Source organism: Trachurus japonicus, chromosome 11 (assembly GCF_045865225.1).
Source record: "Trachurus japonicus isolate A0001 chromosome 11, Traja_1.0".
NCBI classification, from domain to species: domain Eukaryota; kingdom Metazoa; phylum Chordata; class Actinopteri; order Carangiformes; family Carangidae; genus Trachurus; species Trachurus japonicus.
In genome coordinates, this window is record NC_140917.1 from 14,196,899 (window position 1) to 14,223,182 (window position 26,284).

Below are 26,284 nucleotides of genomic sequence, written 5' to 3' on the forward strand. Positions count from 1 at the left end.
AAGATAAATTAATGTAAAATGAATCCAGGGGTTTGGTGTGAAGATAAGTCTCTGCAGGAACACAAACTACTACTTTAACATCCTGGCAACCACAGATTCTCAGTTTTTTTTTGACTTGAGAGGCTAGGTTAAATCTCAGTCTGTGTACTTTTGAAAAGGGTAATTTATAAGAAATTACATTTTATTTATTGCCAAAAAAAAGTCTTTGATTTAACATGGTTTACTTGTTTTACTTCTCCTGAACAATGAACAATAAAAATACATATTTTACAATCAAATGTCTCTATTCATACAACATTCATCATAATGGAGGTTAAAGGATTTTGTTCAGAGTACCTAAAAACTTTGGTTATAAACACTGAAGTGGTTACACCATGTAAGAAGACCATAAACAGGTTAAAAACATTATATTTAGTTAAACAAAGGCCCTAACGACATGTAACAAAAGACAAATCATTTGATATCCTAAAATAAAACATGTTTGATACACTGTTGGCTCCATAAACTACATCTGTAACAGCAGAATACTGACTATATTCACATTGTAGGTGAAAGTGCCTCAATTCTGATTTTTCTTTTTACACACAACTAAAGTTTTTGTCATGACACACTATAATATATCCCCAAAACTGACCAGATTCAGAAATGGTACCTGTTTGTTATTGGTTGATATAGTAGATTACCTGTATTTATTGTTATCCATACAACACACGAGTTCTGCAACAAGCTGCATGGAATACTGTATTGATGGAGATGTTGAGTTTGCATAATTGTTCATCCATTGTACTGACGTTCCATCTCATTGTATTCTGCCTCGTGTTGTTGTACTGTGGCCTCCCTGTCCTCAGTGCATAAACAAAACGAGTGAAATTGGTTGAAAAACTTGTCAGTAATGAAAATATCTTTGCAAAGGGAGGGAGTGAATAACAGTCATGACTCACTTTGTCGAACTATCATTAATATCTGTGTTTTTGTATCTATAAAAGTGTGGAGCGGAGCGTCCTCGTTGTTTTAGACGTCATGTCAGAATGATGAAGACCACTTTTCTTATGAGATTTGTATAAATTTGGATTGATGACAAAAAAAACAACAGCTTTTTATTTATTTTCTATGAGGCTGCAACAAAGAGTGAAGGAGTCTGAATATGAAATGTGTAAATTATCACGTTGAAGCGGGTTAAATCACCATGGTAACATGTGCTACAAAGCAGGTTATTTGATCAGGATGCCAACAGTCCAATGGTGGACAAAACAGATATTATTCCAAACTGAACAGACTGATAACTAATCGTGGATAGTTCCCCACACTCACAGACTAATAAACGGCGATTATTGCTGTATATTAATTGTGCACACTGTTAATTAGCTCTAAGTTAAATCAGATGTTTAGTCAGATAGATCAGGCATCAATTTCTTTGACTTATGGGACAACAAGAAAGTGAAAGGCAAAATGTAACTAGAAAGGGAAAAAAGAGAAATAAACAATAAATTCATGGATGATCCTTTGATAATTAGCTCAGTCGAAAAGGTTTAATTTAATTTTTCCCCTACTAATATTGGGATATTCCTACTTTTCCTACAGCTGGTCTATTCAAGTTGCTTTATCACATTGTAATCATGTTTAGTACTATACTACTGGGCCTGATAAAGTCTATAATGGCTCGTAGTTATAATAATAATATTAATAATCAGTGACACAATGTCGCTGTGTCTACACAGACAGCTTTTTCTAGTCACTGTCTGCACAGGCCCAGTCGCACTGTTGAGTCCCAAGGGATCCAGTCTATTTTCCTATGCAAACCACCTGTAATTATAGGGGTTGTGTTTTGCCTGTAAATGCTTCCAGTACTGTGGACTGAACATCTCTGGTGTAGACACATAAAAATAGTACTGGAGCTGCTGATGTGCTGCTGCCTCTGCGTCAAGACACAGTGTGAGTTCCTCTTGCTTTGTAAAATGGGCCTCTGGTTATTTAAGAGCTAAACAACAATGGGAAAGTATAATGCAATGGTTGTTTTATATCCTGGGCAGATGTGGATGTTCAGACTCCACATCTGTGGATCCTGGGTAGATGGTAGATGTAAGTGGTGTTAAACAGCTATAGTTGTGTGCAGCAGTTCAGAATTGAAAAGGAGCACCTGCAGTGTGAATGTAGCCAGAAGGACGAGGAGGAGGTCCACATCAGTTCTCCGTCACCTGTGTCACCTGCAACAGTCCACAGCAGCAGCAAGTGCTAGCCTGAATGCTGGTCAAACAGTCAGGCCTGCGTCATCAGTCCGTTCTGTTCCCCAGTGACGCAGAAGGCGTATGTTAACTTTGCACACACCCTTTCGCCAAACAGTCTTCTACGTGTAGACGCAGGAATTCCTGCAGCTGGCCTCAGATGCAAAGTTGTTTGAATTGCCCTGACAGCCTCCGTACCAGAACTGGGCACAGGCGTTGGCCTCGGGGTCGTAGTACCACTTGACCACATACTGCCGGCACGGACCCGGGTCCAGAGGCTGACCGCAGCCTTCATCTGAAAGGACAAGAAATGTGCAATAAGTGAACTGTGTCACCTGTGTTTCTTAGGTCCCACAGTCCCTTCACACTACAGGTTGTAAAGTTCAGCCGATTATAGCTTTATCAGACTCAAGAAAGTTAGGAATACTACCCCAGATGTTGATTTTATACATTATATTATACACCTGTGCCTACTGTGAACCACAATTGTATTGTGTTGTACAGTTTTTGTCTTACCTATGTATTATGATTGTATTACTTTCTTTGTTTTTTCTTTTTAAAAAGAAAGTTACCTGCCCCATGTTTTTACATACTGTACTTATACTTGTGTTTTCTTTAACCTGCTTGTTTCTATTTCAGTATAGGGGGACTGTCAATGGAAATGAGCATTTTGGCTAGGATTGAGTACGTTTACATTTTATCTTTAAAATGTTTATCAATGTACATTGTCCCTCTTTATCAAATAAAAGGATCTGAACTGAATTGAATTAAACCTTCTGTTTAAAGAGTATGTTTGTTTTTTAACTATCTGTGTGCTGTTCATTGTCCTGCCTGACGAAAGAAAATCCTGCAAGGAAAGGAGGTGGCAAGATATCCTATCTGAAGCAAATATGAAATGAGATAAGCACACTCATGATGTGTTGCAACACCATCAGTTTCAGGTCATGTGTTTGCAGAACAGGAAGTTCAAACACTTCCGAGAAAGATTAAACTGATGGTATGATCTGTTACCTGACACAGATGCCTCCGTCAGGGGTGGAGGGGGAGGAGGGCTGACGGGAGCCTGTGTGCTCCTTGCCTCTTGCAGCCAGTCAGTTGGAGGATCAGGGCCCACTAGTGACGTCAGCCCTGGGCCCTGCTTCCCTCTGCCACCAGGAGAGGCCAGCGCAAGGTCTGGAAGGCTGTTCCAGGGCTCCACGAAGAGTTTATCATCAACCAAGTTCTCCTCCTCCTCGGGCCACCCCGACTCCGGGGACTGCAGGGTCGGGGTTGCCGCTGTCCGCACTGTCAGTTCATCCTGGGGAGTAGATGATGAGCTCAAGTCAGACACATTATAGTATCTTCAAAATCTTTCTAGATTTGGAGACAATTTCTTTTGACAAATCAAATCAATATTGGTGAAGGGGTGTAATTTTCATCTCCAAACAAAGAAAAACTGGCCTTCTCCTACTTTATTTTACTCTATATTTTAAAGAGGAACTATGCAAGATTTGCACCTTAATTAAACAGCTTCAGCATCATTGTGATGGTTAAATGACTTGTTACCAGGAGAATGGAGGCTCTTTTCCTTCCAATTAGCGTCTCTTGGTCAAAAACCAACCTTGCAAGATCAGCGGCTCGACACTTTTAAATCCAGGTTAAAAATATTTATCTTTTTCATGTGCTTATGGCTGAGCTCTCTAAGATTTTTAAACTTTATTGTCTTTTCTGCTACTTTTTTAATTATTCTTTCCTCTTACTTTTAACTCTATGCCTTTGTTAATGTTTATATATATATTTTTTTAATTGTTTGTTTTTATGCTGTTCTTTTTAAATGTTTGGTCTTTATGTAAAGCACATTGAGTTCCCTTAGTGTGGAATGCGCTGTATGAATAAAGATACCTTGCCTTGTCTTAATCACTGGCACAATTTGTCCTCTGTATTGTTTCAGGGTTGGCTATGTGCCATAGTTTTCAATTGAGCAATGAGATGTGAAAGGTTGACAACCACTGGTCTAATTGTTATGTCACAGGCATGCTAAATTATTTCTAACCAGTGGAGAATTCAAGCAGCAGCTAATTCACATAAATCCGTTTTTTTTTTTCTTTCTGATAAAACAACTCCCTCATTGTGTCTATGTGATTTCAGTGGAAGAAGATGCACCTGGACTTGATACTGGTTATACTGGTTATACTGTATATTAGATCAGTGAGGCAAAAGCAATGTTACCTCTATGTCCTCATCCTCCTCCTCTTCCTCCTCCTCTTCTTCCTCCTCCTCCTCCTCCTCCTCCTCCTCTGGGAACTCCGTGTCCTCAGGAACCACTGGGTGGATTTCCACAGGTCCAAACTCTGGTTGAAAGGTCATCATGTCATCCTGCTCACAAATCCGACTCAGGATTTGGCCTTCCAGGGCTGCAGCAAAACAAAGACGTCACATCGACTGTCTGTAGTCCCACAATGCTAACGTGCTAACGCACACAACACAGCTATAATATGACACAATTTAACTTTAACAATAAAGTTGCGGCGCCTGTGTGAAGCGTGTTGTCATCTTAATGAGAAACAAATGGTTTTCACTTGCCAGAAACTTACATACAGCTTATAAACCTGATACTACGATATAAAGTACGTTGCAGCGAGAGGAATGAACATATCAGTGCAGCAGTGGCCTGTTGACTGAGCTATCTCAAAGGTTTAGCTTCATTAAAGGGATAGTTCAACATTTTGGCAAATTGGCCCATTGCCATAATCCCTATAGTCATAGCAGTAAATTCGTTACCTTTGATTGTCGCTGCAAGCTATTTTTAGAAGGGCAGAGCAGAGCTGCGAGCTGCTCAGAACTACACGGAGGCTTGGAGGCTATTGGGATTTCTTGGTTTCCCTCATCAAACTCATCAAATACACAATCCAACGCTCTCGTGGACAAGTTGTGACCTGCACATTCACCACGCTATGAGATAATAACAGAACGTTACCAGACAGAGTTGTTTTCATGCAAAACCGCTGATGCGCGTTGCGTTCAGGGACAGTTTTTCAGCAAGCAGACTCTGTATTTACCCTGTATTTACCTCGAAAACGGCTCCGTTTCGTAACGTTCTATTATTATCTCATAGCGTGGTGAATGTTAGCGTTTTGGAGTTTTGTGTTTTTGTGTAGGCTATTTGATGAGTTTGATGAGGGAAACCAAGAAAGAGTTGTTTTAGAGGTAAATTCATGCAAAACCACTGATGCACGTTCCCGTCTGGGACAGTTTTTCAGCAAGCAGTCTCTGCATTTACCTAGAAAACAACTCAGTCTCGTGACGTTCTGTTATTATCTCATAGCGTGGTGAATGTGCAGGTCACAACTTGTCCACGAGAGCGTTTTGGAGTTGTTGGATTGTGTATTTGAAGAGTTTGATGAGGGAAACCAAGAAATCCCATTAGCCTCCGTAGCGTAGCTCTGAACAGCTCGCGGCTCTGCTCCATCGTTCTAGAAATAGCTTGCACCGACAATTAAAGATAACGAACCTACTGCTAAGACTATAGGGATTATGGCAATGGGCCAATTTGCCAAAATGTTGAACTATCCCTTTAATGTCAAACAGATAGTAACCTCTGACAAAGCTCGAACTTAATTAATTCCAGTCAGAGCTTGTTATAGACAATTGGTACAATATTGATCAGTTTTTGGATAAAGGGCCAGTGCTGCTAATAATGATGATGATGGTGACGATGGTGTTTTCTTACTGGGAAGAGTCCTGAAGTCATCTATGAGGTAGACGTGCTCTTCATCGGGGTCAGAGGCGACAATGTTCATCTCAGCCTGGAACTGTTCGAACAGCGGGTCGGTCCTGTTCACCACCCCGATGACGAACATCTCGATCCCCTCCGCGTGGGCCTGTGTGGCCGTTTCTTCAAACTGCATGACGTCGCGGGGGTCGGCCTGCCCATCCGTCAAAACCACCGCCACCTTCCTCACCCCGGGCCGCGAGGCCTTGAACAGCAGGTTCGCCCTGTGGATGGCGCTGCCGGTGAAGGTGCCCTCCCCGAGGTAAGGCATCCTCCTAACGGCGGCCTTGATGTCGTCCTGGCTGGACTGCTGCTGCAGACTGACCACCACCATGTCCACGTGGCTGTAGAGCACCACTCCCACGTGGCTAGCCTCTCGGCTCACGGAGACCCGGTCGATGAGAGCGTTCACAAAGTCCTTCACTATCTCAAAGTTTTCGGGCCCCACACTCTCAGAGCTGTCGATCACAAACACCAGCTCCAGGGGGGTTTCTCTGCACTTCAGACCGCAGCCTGGACAACAACAAGTGTGACACACAGATTACAACTGGAACAAAAGTGCTGCAACATGATTGGGTCTTTTCCTCTTGGATCTGAAGAATATGCTTTGTAGTTTAATAGATGATGCACTTGGCAGCTACTTGCAGGCTCCTTCAGACCATAAAGGCTCCAACGGGTGGTTTTAACTTAAAGGGATAGTTCACCCTAGAATGATATTTCGCTCATTATCTACTCACCCTCATGTTGACTAAGGGCTGGGAGAAGTTTCAGAGTCCTCCGTCCCTTCTCTGAGTTACAGGGGGTCTCGGCGTAGCAGTGCATGTCCATATAACGGTTGCAAAGGGACACCAGAGCTCTTCGTAAAAAAACACACACAAAAAAACATCCAAATACCTCCATGATGCTCGTATGTAATGTCCGTCTTGTGCTGAAGCCCCAAATTGCGTAATTGTCCCGAAAAAAATTAAATAAGTCTATATTTTAAGCTTGTTTGTAGCGGAAGCTTCTCAAAGCTCCTCTTCCTGGTCCGTCCAAATCTCGCGTGATTCGCAGTAACCGCACTGACGCATGCTGACGCCGGCGCAAATCACGCGAGATTTGGACGGACCAGGAAGAGGAGCTTCGAGAAGCTTCCGCTACAAACAAGCTTAAAATATAGACTTATTTAATTTTTTTCGGGACAATTACGCAATTTGGGGCTTCAGCACAAGACGGACATTACATACGAGCAGCATGGAGGTATTTGGATGTTTTTTTTTGTGTGTTTTTTTACGAAGAGCTCCGGTGTCCCTTTGCAACCGTTATATGGACATGCACTGCTATGCCGAGACCCCCTGTAACTCAGAGAAGGGACGGAGGACTCTGATACTTCTCCCAGCCCTTAGTCAACATGAGGGTGAGTAGATAATGAGCGAAATATCATTCTAGGGTGAACTATCCCTTTAACCATACAACATGTTTTTTTGTCTTATATTTGTTTTATAGGTCTAAGACAAGGCCTGTAATATTTTCTCCACCTAATTTGCATTTAATACCTTAGATGACTAATTATTGTGGCAAAACTTTACAAAAAAAATGTGATTTACCACAGATTTCCCGAATTATTCTGATGACCTCTTCTCTCTGTGTGCAGAAAAAAAAGATGTGAGATTAGGTGTTGCCATTTTATGTTATAATATAAAACTCAACAGTGTCATTTGTGTCAATCACTTTACTCACTGTCAGTCCTGGTTCACCCTTTTCTCCAGATCTCCCCTGTAATTGAACATTAAGGGGTAAGTTTCAAATACTAAGCATTCAAAAACCACTATTTCTGTGTCGCTTGTAAGCATCTAAATAAATAACACCATAACTGATGTTTCATGGGTAAACGTACAGTATACAGCAATATAAAGCCAAAGTTAATGGTGCATGTATTACTGGACCACCATCCAACGGTGTTTTCTCTTAATGTTTACCTGCAATCTGCTATGTTTTTATTGAATCGCTGAGAAAACAGTCAGCCAATTAAAAGAGAGGCTCAGAGCCTCTTCTCCTCTGATTGGCTTAACAACCTAGAGCTCCAGAGAAAGGCGTGAGACAAATGTAAAACTACAAAGAGTTGGTTTTTGGTTCTTACTGTAATACCACGAATACCTTCTTACAGTATGCATCAACACAAGACAAGAAGAGGAAGAAATGTAAACATCTTCAAACCCATAATGTAAAGACAATTACCATTAGGCTGTGATTGAATGATAAATACACTAGTAATTTACAGTAAACCTTTAACTTTACACTGCCTATATTAATGCCATATTGCATATTGCAAGGGCTGTGGGCACATCTGCATTGACTACATGGCATGTATCTGCTATTGCACTGTTTACCTATGTTTACACATCTGCATTGAATACATGGCATGTATCTGCTATTGCACTGTTTACCTATGTTTACAGAAACATTTATTCCTATACTGGTACATATAAACCAAGAAGATGAGACGCGCTGCTTTACCATTGGTCCAGTCGATCCAGGTTCTCCATAGTCTCCCCTTTCTCCTTTCCTTCCCCGGTCTCCAGGAATGCCTCTGTCACCCTGTGTGTGTGTGTGTGAAATCACTCATTAGTACAACAAAGTTAATATATGGCAGGTCACCCACATACAGTTGCTGTACTGTTTGTACCTTCTCGCCTGGAAGCCCGTCCCCTGGTGTTCCCCGAGGGCCCACTGGCCCCTGAAACCCGGGCTCTCCCTAAGAATAAAGACTGGTGAATTGGTGAGAGTGACAAGGCAAGGCAATTTTATTTGTATAACCCGTTTTTACAAACAGTTTGTCTCAAAGGGCTTTACATGGCATCATAACAACATCCTCCTCTGCCCTGAGACCCTCACATCTCCATAGAAAAATTGGAGGGTGCCATCAGCATAAACAGATCTTTCTCATTGTGCAAGACACACCACAGCTTGGTTAGGCATCTTTGCACTTTGAGAGCCCAAATAATGGATCAGTGAGTCATCAGAAAAAAGTACCTTTCCCCACTTCACTAAACATGACAGAGCTGTAATAACATAATATTTCTTGCCTACCTTTGGTCCCTGGATGCCGTCTCCTGGAGGCCCTGGGACGCCTGGTGGGCCCGGCTGCCCTGGGGCGCCCTGGAGATACAAGACATTATGGCAACTGTCCATATAATATTTTATCAAAAAACAGACATGTTGCTTACTCAAGTATGGCCCTCGCAAGGATAAAGCCCAAATACCTGTCCATGATTCTTACACTCGCTATCCATCTTAAATCTATTATGTATATAAATATATATTAGAATAAATCCAGTTAAATAACTTATAAAGTAATTTATTGTATAGACCAGAGGTCTTCAACAGGGGGTCCGCGACCCCTAGGGGGTCCGCGAAGGTACTGCAGGGGGGTCGCGAAAATTTTGGTTGAGGGAAAACAAATATGAAAAAAGTTGTGGAAGTTATGAAAAAAAGATCCATTGTGAATATTGTTCCCTGCTGCTGAACATCGGATTTTTACATACAAGTCCTTTGTTTTCCCTATAGGTGTCAGGCAACTGAGGCAAGCCTTTGCATTGTATCCGATACAAACACGGTGCACCGTCTCTCCCTCTCTCTCTCTCTCTCTCTCGCTTGAAGCTATTGAACAATGTTTGATTTATTAAACATAAACTGGTCTTTCCTGTAGGATCTAGGCTACAAGCCTTTTTCTCAGCATACCTATTATTAACTATCATGACAACAAAGCACTGACAAATAAGACTGATGTGAACACTCATATCGAACTCTGTAACACACTCATGACACAAGCCACACATGCTCTCCCTGTGTGATGGCCTGGGTAGTGGACAGTCTGAGGACAGAGAGCTTTCAAGTTGAAGTTTATAACAATGAAATGCACCGATGAGACTGTGCTAGGTCTAGGAGGAAAACTTGGCTCATGCTCCAGTCATTAAAACAAAAAAAACAAAAAAACTCTGGTAACGACCGGGCTAAAATGTATGCGGAAGGACGCTGTAGGACGCTAGCCTCGTAAACCAGTCTCTCGTGGAAATGCAATTCATTTCATTTCTCGGGGGCGGCTAGTAGGACGCTGTACCACTGGTCCTGCTGCATAACTGACGCTCTTATTTTTTAAACTGGAATACCCAACGTAGTGCCAACTACAACATGTAACAGTGTGGCATGGTTGCCTTCTCTTTTCACCGACAGCCCCATCCCCCCTTGTTTGCATGACAAATAGGGAGCAATAATGAAGCAGCGTCAGGCCGTCACTGAAACGCTCCGTGGAACCGAGACATGACACGGCGGGCCTGGTGTAAATGTTCCCAGAATCAGCTCTGGTGACCGCGGCGCTGTTTGTAAGTTTGTATTTGTTATGTCTGTCCATTTCTGTATTATGTTTTATTTCTTTTAACATGTCCGAAATAAACTTAAACTAAACTACACTATCATGCCATTATGATACGCAGAGGTTTATGGTCAACACAACAGACACCAGTTCATACTGTATGTACACTCACCCTTGGTCCATAAAGTCCGATTCCAGGAGGACCCGATGGGCCCTGGACCCCTGGTATGCCTCTGTCACCCTAACACGCAAAATAAACGCAACAAACTTAGACTACGTATTCTTTCTGCTGGTTCATTGTTTGCAGCTTCACGCATCCCAACTCCATCAATTCATGTTTTAACCCCCGAGGCTCACCTTAGGTCCCGGTAGTCCTTTCCCTTCAGGCCCTGTTTCTCCTGGCACTCCTGGTAAGCCCGGCAGTCCCTGATGGTTAAGTACCGTACAAGGTATTCAATTGTCATCTATTCTTTCTTATGCATTGAATACAAGCAGAGCTGTACGATTTATGTGTGATGACTGATTCCTGTTACCTGTGGTCCTGGTAGACTATCTCCCTTTATCCCTGGTGGTCCCACAGGCCCATGATTTCCTTTGTTACCCTGAAAAGGCAGCAAAGAGACAGTAGGAAGGAAGGAACACAGTAAGAAAAGAAATACAGACAGTGATAAATGAAAGGAAAACTACAGTGTCACAGTCTGCTGTTGCTCCACTGTGTGTTGCTGCACAGGTGCTTACACCTGCTGTAGTTTTTCTCATTTGCTTTGGCTCATATAATGATGAAAAAAGCATCTATACATTTTGACCAGTATGGCTCAAATGGTAACAAAACCACTTTTCATTTTGGTGCCACCAGCCCATTAACATACACAAAAACTATTTTTTTGAAATGTTAATGCTTTGGGTGACTTCCTGCCTTGTGCAAATATGCAATAGGGCTGTATGTAGCTTGAAACTGACTCTTTCAGAGAGAAAAACATTTCCATTTTGTGTTTTCCATTCACTTACTGTGTATTTATTAGATGTTTTAAATAGTTTTTACTCTTTATTCTGGTTATACATAGCACTGCTACACAGCTGAAGCAGGCTCCATAGTATACTGATGTGTAGTATATGGACATGATGATTATGTCGTGCTTGTGTTACCTTTGGCCCAAAGAGTCCTACTCCAGGTTCTCCTACTGGTCCCGGTGGTCCAACAGGCCCAGGATCCCCCTGTTATATGAACAAGACACCAACAGACACACTGGCCAAATAAATAAGGCTCATAATGTATGCAGTGCAGTTCATTTATGTTAACACAGAACATTTAAAGAAATGTGCAATAACCAAATAGTGGTAAAAAGTCAATGTTGTAAATCAGGGCTCAGTCCACACTGACTTTTCTAGTTGCTACTGAGAACGACTCGGTTTTATTACATGTTCATATTAACTAACCCCTTAACCAAATATTAAAGGGATAGTTAGTGGGTTGTGTGAGGTGGTCACATACAGTGTGTCATCATTTACCTTTGGTCCTGGTAAGCCACGCCCAGCAGGTCCAGGCAGGCCCACCAATCCCAGGCTGCCGGGTTCCCCCTGAACACAAGAGTCAAACATTCAAAGTAGAGATACGAGCAGATAAACGCTCTTGTTATGATTCCACAGTTTCACCAGCATTTGGCATTAAGGCTTCACATGGCTTTCTCTTTCAGCATCAGAGGAAGAGTACATCATGTAGTGCACACAAAATCAAAGATACATATCACCCTGCAGGACTTTATGGATTATGTAGACAACACCCTAGTTCTGAACTCCCTGATACTAAATAAACTAACCATTTATCCACTGAATACGATCTGTGACTGTGCCAACTATGTCAATCTGAATTTAGCTGAGTAACTGAAGAGGCCCATTTCCCATCTGCAGCAAGCAGATGTATGAACCTGACACAGACCTTAGCTCCAGCGGGGCCAACTGGCCCTGGAGAGCCTGATAGTCCCCTTGGTCCACGGTCCCCTCTGTCTCCCTGTGAGAGCACAGACACAGACACACACACACACACACACACACACACACACACACACACACACACACACACACACACCTCCAGTACTGTAACAGGATAGAACAGTATGACGGATTTACAAAGCTTAGAAAGGTAAATACCACTAAATGCACCCAACACTTGGTCGACTGTGACTTATTCAATAAAGTCCTTGTCAATGCAGGTAAGTAAATATGTACCTTAAGCATTTAAATCATTAATTATTTACACATGTGCCTGTGTTTTATACTACGTGCAGGCCTAGAAAACCCTCATGTGAGTGATAAAACAAATAGTGTGTACATGCTGCACCCACATCATTCAGGAGACACATGGCCAGAAGTTGGACTATGAGTGGCTTAAAATTACCTTTTCTCCAGGAATACCTTTCCCCGGAGCTCCCTCCTGGCCCCGTGGACCTGACAACCCCATCTCGCCCTAGATTAAACATGGAACAGCATCATCACATTGTGCAGTCTCACCAGTCTCCATTGGTTCTATTCAGCAGTTTTATTATCAACTGGTGTTTATGAGATTGCTCCCATCTCCGTCAGTCCCTCAGACTCTGTTATGTAATAAAAGTGGTCAAACACTTGATGAGTTAAAGGTGGAGCACGCCTAAAACTGTGTGTGCTCAGCCTTGAACCATGTACAGTAGCAGATCTTCAGTCACTAACTTACCTTAGGACCAGCAGCTCCGTCTTCACCAGGAATACCGGGTATCCCTGCGGCACCATCAGGTCCCTGCTCTCCCTGGGAAAACACATCCACATACATAACACATAAACTCAAAACATTCCCTGTGCTCACTCTGATGCCAGATGTGTGTGTATCTACTTAATGCAAAGGGGTTTGGTTTTTCTTGCCTTTGGTCCTGGCTCACCAACACCTCTCTCTCCCTGAAGTCCAGGTTCACCAGGGAAACCCTGGTCACCCTGGGAAACAACACAAATCAAATCACTGACTGAAAGTCATTTCTGATGGATAAGAATTTTCATCCATATATTTTTTTAAAAGCAGCAATAACACTGAAACACTAAAACCTGTATTTAACTCTTACAGTATAACCACACTATCAGTTTTTCAATGATCCTCCTAACCTTTGGTCCAACTATCCCCACTCCAGGAGGTCCCCTGGGACCAGCAGGCCCCACAGGCCCTTGGTCCCCCTAAACAGAGATAATTATTAATGCAGTTACACGAATGAAGGCTATAGAGGGGAGGATTGTTTCATTTTTATTGGCCTTACCTTTTCTCCTTGGATCCCTGCCCCAGGAAACCCGACCAAACCTGGAAGCCCGGGGGAGCCTGTGTTTCCCTGAGGGTCAGACATATGGAAGACAGTCATCCTTTACAGTATCAAATGTTTGCAGCGTGTATGTGTTTCTGTAAATCAAGCACCTTTAACCAATATCCATACCTTATCACCTTTGTACCCCAATCCTGGAGGGCCGCGGTTGCCCTTAGGTCCCTCATACCCTCTGTCACCCTGAAAGAAACACACTGTGGTAAGACAAGAGGACGGGATGGAAGGATCTTGAGAAGTTGCATTAATTCATTTTCTCACAAATCTAGTATGGGTTCATTTAGAGTTAAAATGTCACACGTCCTTGTATTTTGCTTGTGCTTGATCAGAAAGTCTGTGATCAGCTCAGATCTACACAATTTTAGTAGACGGGAAAACTACTAAAATTGAGAGATGACTGATGTTGTATTTACCGTTGCACTGTCTAGTCTGAACTCTGATCTCTAGAGCTACTAATAGACAAGAGAGAACAACAGGCCGATGTGCTGGTTGTTCTGTTTGAAGTGTGACACAGACCATATACTATAATGGGTCCTGTTGGGTTTGTCAAACTCAAAGTCCACAACATTTTTTATTTGCTCTCCATTGTAATGGCAATTTCAATCCTGTTGTGCTTCAACCACTTGGGATGTCCCCACACCCTGCCCTTTCCACCAAGATATCAGGCCTTCTTGTGTATTAACCATTTGTGAGTTGTAATATTAGTTTCACCCTCTTTATATTTCCCATGGCAACCAACCGGGGGTCAACTCTTGCAGGACACCCCAAATGGGAAACCAACCTAGGGAAATATCAGTTCCTGTAAGGTGTGAAAGCTAGGGCCCCCACTAGACCAAAAGGCCCTTTGATATACCAAAGTATAAATGTAGATGTTACTTGGTGCTCTGGGTCTTTCCTTTACCATCACCACTTGGGTGAGGACTGACCGTTCCTTGCAAGGAAATAAGAACTTGTCGGCCGGCAGAAGTCTCTATTTCATTATTCACCAACAGCAGCATCCCTATTGCCTCCATTGGTATCATACAGTACTGTATATAACTTTATAGAGAGAGGAGTGATGATGATGCAGTATGTGCTATGAAATCATAAATGGTGATGCAATGTTGAACAGACTGTGGCAGCAGCAGCAGCAGCAAGGGACAGAACATTTATTACAACCATAAGAGACTTGAAGCTTGACTTTGTGTTGAAATTAAAGACTTATGAGCGTCTCTGGCTGTAGTGAAAGGGTAAGTATATCCTGAAACTTACCTTGGGTCCAGGAAGACCCTCACCTGGAAACCCTGGAGATCCTTGTATCCCTGGTGGCCCTAGTGGTCCCTTTAGAAATCAATGCAGATAGAGTGAATGTTATAGACTGATTCGGCGACGTCACCGGAAATCGAACGGCCGCCATTACTGCGGTGACAACTCACAGTCAGGCAGCTGTTGGCTCTGTGCGCGAAGCGGGCATTTGAATGCAAGTGGACCTTTTCTCTTCCCTTTCTCTTCTGCGAACATGTCCAGGAAGGATGGGAGGACATGTGCCGTCCTCGACTGCTCTAATATCAGCAAAACACAGCCCCTTACTTCAGGAGGAGTGTCCGTGTTTAGACCGTAACGTTACGTACAGCGTGTCAACAGCAGCAGCAGCAGCAGCAGCAGCCGCCAGCAACGCAGTCACAGCTGACCTGTACAACCTGGCTACCCTCCCTTCTCACCGTTACCTTCACATCGTGGTGACAGTCTGTGAATGTCTCACTGATCCCTTCAATATGATGTGATCATGGTCGTCTAAAAGCCGGTGTAAAGTATGTCCGACCCATCCGGAGTTCAGGTAATTTTGACCATAAATCAGAGACCTGTAATTGACGTTTTTTCTGATCATCGGAGGCCAGCTGGTCAATAAAATATTCTTGAATATCTAAAACAAAGCAAAAGTTGTTGTTGTTTTTATAATCTTATTCATGTAGCCTGTCCACATGATTAAATATCCCGCTGCTGGCTTGCTAACGTCAGCACGCATAACGTACCGGTATGTTATATCGTTTATGATACAGTCTCTTATCTCCCTGTTACTCTAATCTTTCCTGCTAATCGCTCAAACAAATGATTAATTACTAAATGAATATTGGTATTCATGTAAGATACCTTAATCAGTTACTGGGGGGCACTAAACATCACAAATGCAGCCTATTTATGATGCTGTCATAGAGAATCAGTTTACTATGACTGACACATGTCACCGCAGCAATGGCGCCGCCGCAAGATGGCGGCATACACAAAACGTTCTCCGAATTCGTCTATATTGTGTATCAAGAGAGATTTAATTAACTGTAAATGGTGTTGCATTTATGTAATGCTTTTCTAGTCTCAATAGGGTGTGTGTTTAAAGTTTTCAGCTTTTCAGTTTCAGTATTTCAGCTATCAAAACCTGTAGTTTCAGTTTTTGTTTTTGTTTTTTGAACGCACCATTGACCCTGGTTCACCCATACCCACTGCTCCAGGTGGACCTGGTCTTCCGTGGTTCCCTTTGTCCCCCTGAAAGATAAAATGTAAAGATCAGCGACAGACAGTGAAGAGTCCACAGTCTTTCCTGCAGACGCGTAAGAGACAAGAAGAAAACAAACATTTCTTTATTTAATTCAATATTAAACCAAGCATAAATTTACCTTGGGACCAGGAAACCCAACGCCATTATCTCCAGGAGGTCCAGAAGCACCCCTTGGTCCTCGCTCACCCTTTAAAACGAATGGAACATGTACTTAAAAAACAAGCCCATGGTTGTGACCTATGAACTTAGTGGCACCACTAAAGGTATCTTAAACTCCCATGGTTCTTACTTTAGACCCAGGTGGCCCCTCGGGACCCTGGTCTCCATGTGCTCCCATGGCTCCCTATATAAGAGTAAAACAAGGAGGAATAATTAAACACATTTGAATTAATAAATAAAGATAAATCCTTAACATCAAGCATTGCTTGATTCATATAGAGTTAAAGTGAAAGGACAGGTTCCTTAGTGGTTAATGACAGTTTCTTCAACTGCACCACCCAATGCCCATGGTCATACACCAGGTGAAATGGAGAAAATATATATATTTTTTTTATTTAAATATCCATTTTGTAGCCACTGTGTAGTGACATAAACAAAACAATCAAAATGTAACTGAGTGTGATGAGTCCATCTTTTCTTTGGGGATTCATTAATCAGTTAGAAAGAGTTCATATATAAAACCCAAAAATTAAACATAATGATTAATAATAATTTAGCAATATCGAGTTTTAAAGCATGGATGTAAACTTCCTGCATATTATCACAGCAAAAGAGATCTTGCCACAAATGGACAGAATTTGTGATAAAACAGAAGGTTTCAAAATAACTCTGCACCTTCACCAGTATACGCAGTATGACCGATGCTGTAAAAATGATCTTCACAAGACAAAAAAAAGGATTTGTACATAAGAAGAAAAGAAAATCACCGTATCAAGACCCCATAAAGACACAGTGTATAAGTCTAGACAGATGATATGATATCCTCCATTTATTCAAATCACCCCGAGACAAGGCTGAGCATGTTTTCATTTTAATTTATGAATCATACATGCCGGACATATTTGACAGGTTCAACGTTGGGATAAGTTGTCCGTCACTCAACCGGTAAACTGTGAGGGCCCTCTGCTGGAGGAGGAGAGTGGCTCATCATACCTGACATCATCTGATTCACAAGAACATATGAAGAGCAGGTAGATAGATAGATGCTTTATTCATCCCCTATTATTTATCATCTATTTATTGGATGGCCCACAGGTTGGACTTGATGGAGCTTGATGGGGTTCATGGTCCATGCGCCCTGGAAACACTTTGATTAATCTACTGTGGACTGACTTTTTTTTTGCATTTGTCTTTGTTTTCTCAAGTTGCAGTGTGTTGAGGTGTCTTGGCCACTGCAGTTTCAATACAATATGTGAATAAATCTAAACAGTAATAGAAAACACGAGGAGTTCTCTAACTTCTCTGTCTCTTTGAGTTGAACTGATCCTTCAACCAAAGCAGGTTCAACCTGCTCGGACAGTTGACGTTTGGTGGATCCTGATATTTTGACGGCGAATGTTTTGATATATTGAAAAAAAGTGCGAGTGAATAAACCTTTGACAGTGTAGTTAGTGTAGTTTCATGGGAACTGGAGAGAGATCAGATGGATGGAAAAACCTGATGACATTCAGACGATGACTGCCGCTATTCTACTGACACTGAAGTGGGCAACAAGCATTTAAGGAGAGAGGGAATGGATAACATGTGCCCAAATCCTAATCCACTGGGACAACATCTGCTAAAAGACTACAACTAAACATTGCAAGCTTGAATTCCCTGCTTTAGAAAGGCAACATTAGGAGCGGGATAAGACCTAATCCATGAATCACATTCCACAAGTGCAGAGCAGGAGATGGACTCTGAGTGTGTGGCTCTCACTGGAGCAGTGTGTGTGTGTGTGTGTTTAACTGTGACCAGAGTCAGGCTAGCTGCTGCCCCCTGCTTCCAGTAGGCTATTCATGCTAAGCTAAACTAACTACATCTTCACTGAATTGCATCTGAGTTTTCTCTATGCGAAAGGTTGATATATTGACAGTAAGGCTGATACGAATGATAAACATTTATCTATTGTTTACTGTAAAAAAAAAAAAAAAAAAAAAATAGGGGCTGCTCTGATGTTAGTTTACACACAATCTCACACATCATCTGTCTGTATTTAATCCTCCAAAAATAAAATACTCGCAATATAAAGCCATCTACAAGAAATATATGGACTGTGACCTCAGTTTAGAGTAACATACAAAGACTGTTGTAGTCCAAAAAGCAAGTAAAATTAAATTAGCTCTGTCTTTTAGCAAAGCAGAGAAAGTCTGTTAGCTCTTATACCCCCCCCCCCATCTTTATTATTGTAATGCCTTGTTTACCTGTTGGAGAAATCTCAGCAGCTAAGTACTAACCAAAACTGAACTGCCTCGGCTTCGATGCGTTATCCTCCCGTCACTTTTATAATCAGTTTTAAAGTGTACATAACCAAGCTCCTCTAACTTTAGCATCGAAACAGGGCTCTCAGGTCTGCTGGTCCGGGTCTAAGAGTCCGGGTTAAAACTAAAGGTGTGACTGAGCCTTTGTGGCCATTGCTTCTCAGCTCTGAAGTACCAAGTTCTGGCTTTGAAATCCCGTCTTAAAAACTATTTTCATGGAATTGGCTGCTGCTTTCTTTAACGTACATTCGTATTCATATGCACTTTTTCTCCATTATGTGTCTCTTGAAATTGCTTTCAAATGCATTATTTTTATTCCCTTCACCTCTGGAAAGCATTATGTGCCTTTGCTTGAAAAGAGCCCTATTCATAAAATTATAATTTTTATTTTTATTATGTTGATATATGCTACTATTGGAAAAGGGGAAAACATTTTACCTGTTCTCCTCTCGAGCCTCTGGGGCCAGGAGGTCCATCTTCTCCCTATGGAAAAAAAACCTTTTTACACTATTACTGCATTTACAACAGTCATCATAGCATAATATGTGTATGTTATGTAATTATATATGAGAAAAATATCTTAAAAAGCAGAATATAATGAAATGAAAACCTACTTTTTCTCCTTTTTTACCAGGGGCACCACATTCTCCCAGTTCCCCCTAGAAAACACAGTCCATTAGGAAACTGGTGAAGCTTGATCTGGCTGGGCACTAAACCAAATCAAACTGTCTGACATTCAAGTTATGCATTCATCTGAAACACACTAACATGTGAATTTGCTTAATATTTTGCTATCTCCACACAGTGCTGAGCAATGATGCAAAATTAGAAAAACAGGACATTGTTAACAATACATACCTTTTCCCCTTTGCTCCCAGGTTGACCCTATAAACAGGAAAAAGTTCATTCAAATGTTTCCAAAATTTACATAGTTTAGTTTCCCCTGCCTCCAGTCATTATGTATGAGTATCTTACAATGCTACACAACCGAAAACCCTGTGTCCCTGCGAGGTTGAGAAAAACATTTGATTACCTCAATGCCCCCAATTCCTGGACGTCCGTTAATACCAGGTTCCCCCTACAGTGATCAGACCCAGACAAAACAGTACATCAAACAAAACTTTGTGGATTCTTTTGGTTACCAGAACAGGATTATGGAGACAATAGAGACTCACACGGGATCCTTTTGGTCCGGGGAGTCCATCGGACCCCAGGTCCCCTGGTTTCCCCTGGATGACAATAAAAGGAGAGATTGTGCAAAATGAGAATATTTGAGTCCCTTTATAGTTTGAGCTTTGTGTATGTATAAGCAAAGGTGGGATGGGGCACTCTCGGTGCGACCTGTCTGTAACCCTGGTCCTACATAAACCACCACCTCAGTGTAGCAGATTCTCAGATCACTGCAGCCTGTCTGTTTGCTCGCGCTTAATCTTCCATCCTTGACCTTTGCTTTTTTCCAAGGGCCTCTCTTCAGCAGTGCTGTCAGTGAAAACAGCCCGTTCAGCTGGCCCTCTCAACACCTGCTACACTTGCATTGTGGGAAACTTCTTTTTTCTTTTTTCACACTTCTTTTCACTGAAGTGCTTTGGGTGCAGGCCAGACACACCTGCGGGCACAGGCTGCCAACCCCAGGGCTGTGCACCACTGTGTGAGGTTTACCAGTGTGAATGCTGTGAGTGGTCAAGGAAGTGACGGTCAGTGTGAAACCAGCAGATGGTACAGCAGCTGGTGAGGCAGCTGGAATAGACATAGTGTGCAGTGTTACTACTGGACACACACACAGACACTAAGGATTCATCAGGTTTCTAATGGCAGTTTTTAGCAAATCACAATCAGATCACAAGATTGTGTCTAAACATGAATTAACAAACTGTTTCCTGTTAGTAGCCGTTGATCTGAGGCACTCAAATAATAAATAATAAAATGTCATCCATTTGGAATGGCACCATTTGCTACGGGAGTTCACAGCGGTGTCAGTCATTAGGTGAGGTTCCCCTCAGTGTGACCGCAGCAGACGTGGGGATGTCAGTCTGTGCGAGGCTGCAGGCCCGGACAACATCCCAGGCTGGGTCCTTAGGGACTGTACATACCAGCTCTCAGTGGTGCTGCTGACAGACATCTTTACCTTTCTCTGGCGATTGTCCCCGTCTGCTGTAAGACTGCGACTGTTATCCCTGTCCCTCAGCAGAGCTCAGCATGTCAGGCCTGATCTATCCCTTAGCGGGACTCATGCCAGTAGCTAATGAAGATGTGAAGAAGACCATCCCATCACTGTGGCAGCAGACTCAGACCTCTGGGACTTCAGGTCCACCTGTCCCGTCATCGTCAATACCAGTACCAGTTCCCCGAGGGATGTAACCTGAGCTCCTTATCCTACTCTACACACTGCTAACCCAACGGCATTCAAACAGTCGCACTGGGAAGTTCTCAAATGACACAGCAGGTATTAATAGCTAGAGGGTGTTATTGAGGTCACACCGACCTTGACTTTTCACTTTTGACTAACAAAATCTAATGTTTTTTGCCAAATTTTGTCAAGGTGTTGCTGATACATTGTGTCCATAAGGAAGGGACAAACAGACAATCCAAAAACGAACAGAGGAAGGGGAGGTCTTGTGTTAAAATGTATGCACCTATTTCCTGAACCCACTTGCTGTCCACAGGTGTTATACCTGTTATACCTTCCTCTATCACTGTGTGGTACAGTAACCTCCCTGCTCAGGCTCACTGGCACTGCAGCAGGTGGTGAAGACGGTACGGTTTAGACACCATCGGTCTCATTTACAACAGAGAGAGGCAGGAAGGAGATCTACAACTACTGTTTCATCCCACTGGACCATTATATTTATCGTTTTGACTTCTACACTTTTACAGTCAGATCACTTAACACATTTTTTTTACACTGGTTGTTGTAGCCACTGTGAGATTATTTATAGAACCTGCAATAAAACTTAGTTTAAGTTTGGAAGATATGCATAGTGTTAATTAACGTGGCCTATTGTCCATAGTGAGTTATTGAGGGTAACACATGCTTCAGATCAACAGTAGATTACTCACAGGAGATCCAGGGGGACCGCGTTCCCCCTTTTCACACAGACAGGTCTTTGGGTGAGGGCACTGTAACGAAAACGTAAGGAAGACAGGATGCAAAGTCAACAGAGTGCATTATCAAAACAAACAAACAAACAAACAAACAAACAAGAATAATGAGCCAATAGACGATGGTTGATGGTTGATGTTTTTTATGAATATTCTGTAACTTACCCCGGTTTTCACAACTGTGCTCTGAAAGAAGCAGAAAAAGATAAACTCAGTAAATATGTCAATGCAGTTTTGACTCTCACTACTGCACTGTCCATTCATATCCACTCACTAACCCTGTGGAGTAAACAACATCACCAAAGGCCTGTCACTAAAACACACTGTGGCTATTAAATAATCCTCCATTTTCACATTCTGATGGAGAGTTAGATGAGAAGACTGATCCCACCTTTGTGTATTCCTATTAAGTATCAAGCTTCAGCAGTCAGTTAGTCAGTCACTGTATAAACCATTATGACTAAGCCTCAAGCATATTTACACTTTATTAGGGCTTAAAGTTAGGAATAATGTAGTCACAGCCACTTTGAGGGAATGGTGGATGAGTGTATCCTTGCTATTAACTGAAGTCTCAGCTCCTCTTTGAACATTTTTTTGGATAAGGGGGCGGAGTCAGTCAGTCACTGCCAAGATGGTGACAGTAGTGCAGTTTGAAAACCACCCATTGGCGATGTCACTGAGGCTAACATCCATCTTTATTTACAGACTATGGATAGAGCTTTGTATATAAAACTGTAAAAGCCATTTTATCCTTACCCCTTCCTCTAGGCTTTTGCTGGTGAAAGCCAAGAAATAATCTGATACAGTACATAATTTACTGTGACACATATCATGACATTTATACAGTAGGTGCGGATAGGTTTATTAGGTTTGTGTTTAACACAGCCAAGCTAACTAGCTCTAAGGCAGCAGATATTGTGTGAGAGTGGTGTCAGTCTCCCAGTTTCCCCAAACACTTTAAAACTCAGTGCTATACAAATGTGTTAAGGTATTTTCTACTTCAAATAACATACACAAGGGTAGGCGAAAATAAGCGCTAGCTTCAGACTATGCCTTTTCGGTTTGGTTATCTTTCTATAGTTATACTATTCCCTACTGATACTTTCTGTTAAACTATGTATTTTTAAAGCAGAAGTAAGCGATCTGGTCGTTTTGGCTAACTTCTTGTCAGCAGATGGAGTTAGCAGTCCCCGCCCTCGTCCCTACGTTACCACATTCACGCGCATCCCATGGCTGCACACACAGAGAGGACTGCCCCTTTATGCCGTTCTCTCTCCTCATTGGATAAAGGTTGTAGGATACAAGGAAAGTTTTCTCCTCGGCTTACAGCAGAGCAGAGTGACTGACAGACCCGTGTTTCAGACCAAACACTCTATGTAAGTGATTGCCGTCGGAAGATATAACTATTTAAGACTTATATTAACACAAACATTCCGCTTACTTCTGCTTTAAATGACCTGACCGAAATCCTTTTTTTTTTAATCATTCATTCATGTCTTCTTTTTATGTTTTGTTTTGGTTACATTGGAGATTTTGGCCATATGAACCTCCATTTTAACCACCATACTACCAGTTTTCTGTATCTTCATAGTTCACATTAACATCAGACAGTCGACTGTAGACTGTAGATGCGACTGACCAGTTCATTGAAGAGTTTGTCTTCCAGCTTGCTGTCGGAGAGGCTGAGTACATGCTGCTGTGGTGGGGCGCTGGCAATGGATCGCAGCTTTGAACCCATGGGTCCATCCTTGGTCAGGCCCGAGGTGCTGATGGTGAACACCCTGATGTTGTGTTGCTTGGCCTCGGCAGCCGCTGTCACAGCACTGGGGCTGCGAGGGTGGTCCGTTCCGTCGGTCATCAGCAGCACCACCCTCAAGCTGCTGGACGACGTCTCGCGGCTGAACACCTGGGTGGCGTTGCTGATGGCGTAGGCAGAGTAGGTGCCATGTCCGATGAAGGTCATGGCGGCCACCCGGCTCTGGAACACGTCCAGATCCTGCCAGTCCCTGAAGTTGTGCTCCACTGTGACGGTGCTGCTGTACTGCAGAGCGGCCAGGCGCAGTCGCAGCCGCCAGCCGGCAGAGCGCAGCTGCATGAGTCTGGAGCTGAAACGCAGGATGAACTCCTTCTGTTGCTCGAACAGCAGAGCTTTGGCTCTCTCCGAACTGTCCACAATGAACATAATCTCCAGTGGGCAGATCAGGGCTAGGAAACAAACCACAGCAGGAAGTGTTACTACATTGTTCCACCACAAATGGAGCTTCACTGGCGCTGGTTCGTCCAACTATTCAACACTTTGGTCGACAAGATTTTGCAGAAACTACCAGTTCTACTGGATTGTTAATTAAAGTCATATGAATTGTAATGTTTCCAATAAACCTCTGATATTGCACCAAATACTACCATTGGGTTAATTTTGTTCCTGGACAATCACCAGACCAAGAGACTGGCCCTGCCAGTAGTGTTGGACCTGATAAGCTTATTACAAATCTATTGGTAACAGTATGTGTGAGTATTGGCCTCAATGGGCAACGGAGACACATGATGTAGGCAGTGTACAGTACTTATGATCAAGCACAGTAAAATTGAAACTGTGCTAAAGGCCATGATGCAACAGTTTCTTTTTTCCTTTCACTGTAATGCAATTCACATGTCAGAAAAATAATTCTCTCAATACTTAATGCAGCTCTGAGAACAGTTTTTGCATTATTATTATTATTATTATTATTATTATTATTATTATTATTATTTCAACACTGTCACCAGTGAATTAAACCTTTTCACCACCTTCAAGACTTTGATGTCTCAATATAAACCTGACCGACTTAAGGAAAACACAACTGAAGAAAATGTAAAGTGAAAATGTTACATGTGATGCAGAAATGTGACGCTAACTTGTGTGACAATTTAAAGTGTTTTCATTTATGCGATGTGGAGACTGTTTCAGTGTGAGAAAGAGGTCTGTTATTGTAACTGATGAAGGTAGAAACTGATTTCATGAGTTGTCAGAGTCAGATGAGAAATGCTCCAACACAATATGAGAACATCAAATACAAACAAAACAAATGTAATGGGATATGCTAATGTGTGGGGGGAAAGAGAAGCTGCTCTGAAAACTGCATTACTTTGTCTTAATTAACATAATTCTTCCTGATAAAAATGAATATGTTCATGTTTGTAGTTTACTAGTAAATTATGTGATTTTTTGTTTTACTTACTCTTAGCCTCATTAACAATGATCTGGTTGTCATCCCTCTGTTTTTTCCTCCGTCTGCTTTGGCATCTGGTCAAGCTCGACAGGGTTAAAACAACAATAAAAACCTTCAGCCACGACCGTAACCACCGCATGGTAATTATCTGGTCCAGCTGCTGAGCCTGTGGGAATAAGGAGAGGGTTACACCATCGGTCCTTTGACATCTGACACACAGCATCACGACTGCAGCAGCTTCTCACTGTGGCGTTTCCTCAGTGTCCTGTGACGATGCTCATTTACTCTTCATTCACACAGTGTCACATACTTCACCTGTCTGCTCTCTGTAACACCTGAGGTCAAATCTTTTACGACCTTGACTGCTGTCTGACGTCATCACTGTCACCTACTACCGCACTTATCATAGTAGCAGGGGCCAGACAGTAACTTTACCACAGTATATAGTGCAATACATGTACAATACTTGAGTATTAAGTCAGGTATTAGTATTAACCCCGAGATGTCTGACTTTAACTGAGCTATACTTCACAGCCAACTCCTCCACTGTCAGTCATGTTTGAACCTGTCAGTGTCCTAACGATGCTACGATAGATAAAGATAAGGCAGAAGATTCTCCACCTGAGTGGAGTGTCTGTTTAAAACATTTAAAAAAAAAATAATCATTAAGTTTTAAATATTAGCTGGGAAAAAAAACCTTCAAAAAAGAAGGAGAAACAGTTTCAGTTGTCTTTTGGTATCAGTTGCTCTTGATTTAGTGTGATCAACAAGCAGCAGGTTGATTCAGAATCATTGGCATGCATCTGTAAATACTGTTACTGCTGCAACTAGTATGTGCAGCATATCTTGTCTATCAGAACTGGATGATATTATGACAGAGGCTATAAATTGGCTTTGTCAAAGATTTGGCATACATTTTAGATGTATAATTGAAATTTGAATGAAGTAGGCCTACTTTTGATGACACTCCTAATAATTACAATAACAAAGACACTTGAATGGAGCTATTTTCATAGTTGTTGTATTACTGTATCTAATTAACCCTTAATAAATAAATAAAACTAACTAAACTAAATAAAACAGGATTACTCTGAATCAATTAGGCTACACTTGCTGCCAATTACGATGCCTTCTGGGGGGAAAACTCATATGTTGGTAATAATAAATCCAGAATTAATCTATAATGCATCATGAAATTTGGCGACGTACCTGTGCGTTAATAAAACCAGACCTCCAGGTTCATGTATGAGGGTGTAGGACCGGCCCTTCCGAGCTCTTCCCGGGCTGCTGTCACTTTAGAGGTGCAGGGAGCAGCGGCACCAGTGGTC

General features: G+C 42.2%; 1 protein-coding gene across 1 annotated transcript; it reads right to left on the reverse strand.

Annotated features, from left to right (window-relative positions):
- Positions 1-1,774: 1,774 nt before the first annotated feature.
- Positions 1,775-25,116, reverse strand: col28a1a (collagen, type XXVIII, alpha 1a). Its single transcript, XM_085791158.1, has 34 exons — positions 24,966-25,116; positions 23,387-23,952; positions 21,913-21,933; positions 21,706-21,765; positions 19,824-19,877; positions 19,682-19,726; positions 19,507-19,533; positions 19,263-19,307; positions 19,087-19,131; positions 16,479-16,532; positions 16,308-16,376; positions 16,108-16,176; positions 14,908-14,976; positions 13,771-13,839; positions 13,600-13,668; positions 13,451-13,519; positions 13,217-13,285; positions 13,032-13,103; positions 12,720-12,788; positions 12,261-12,332; positions 11,834-11,902; positions 11,471-11,539; positions 10,858-10,926; positions 10,682-10,750; positions 10,497-10,565; positions 9,043-9,111; positions 8,639-8,707; positions 8,470-8,550; positions 7,693-7,728; positions 7,560-7,596; positions 5,932-6,486; positions 4,465-4,615; positions 3,234-3,511; positions 1,775-2,517 (listed from the first exon to the last, which is right to left on the reverse strand). The coding sequence occupies exons 1-34, from the start codon at positions 25,093-25,095 to the stop codon at positions 2,345-2,347; spliced, it is 3,537 nt and encodes a 1,178-aa protein (XP_085647284.1). The 5' UTR covers positions 25,096-25,116; the 3' UTR covers positions 1,775-2,344.
- Between the last annotated feature and the right edge of the window lie 1,168 nt (positions 25,117-26,284).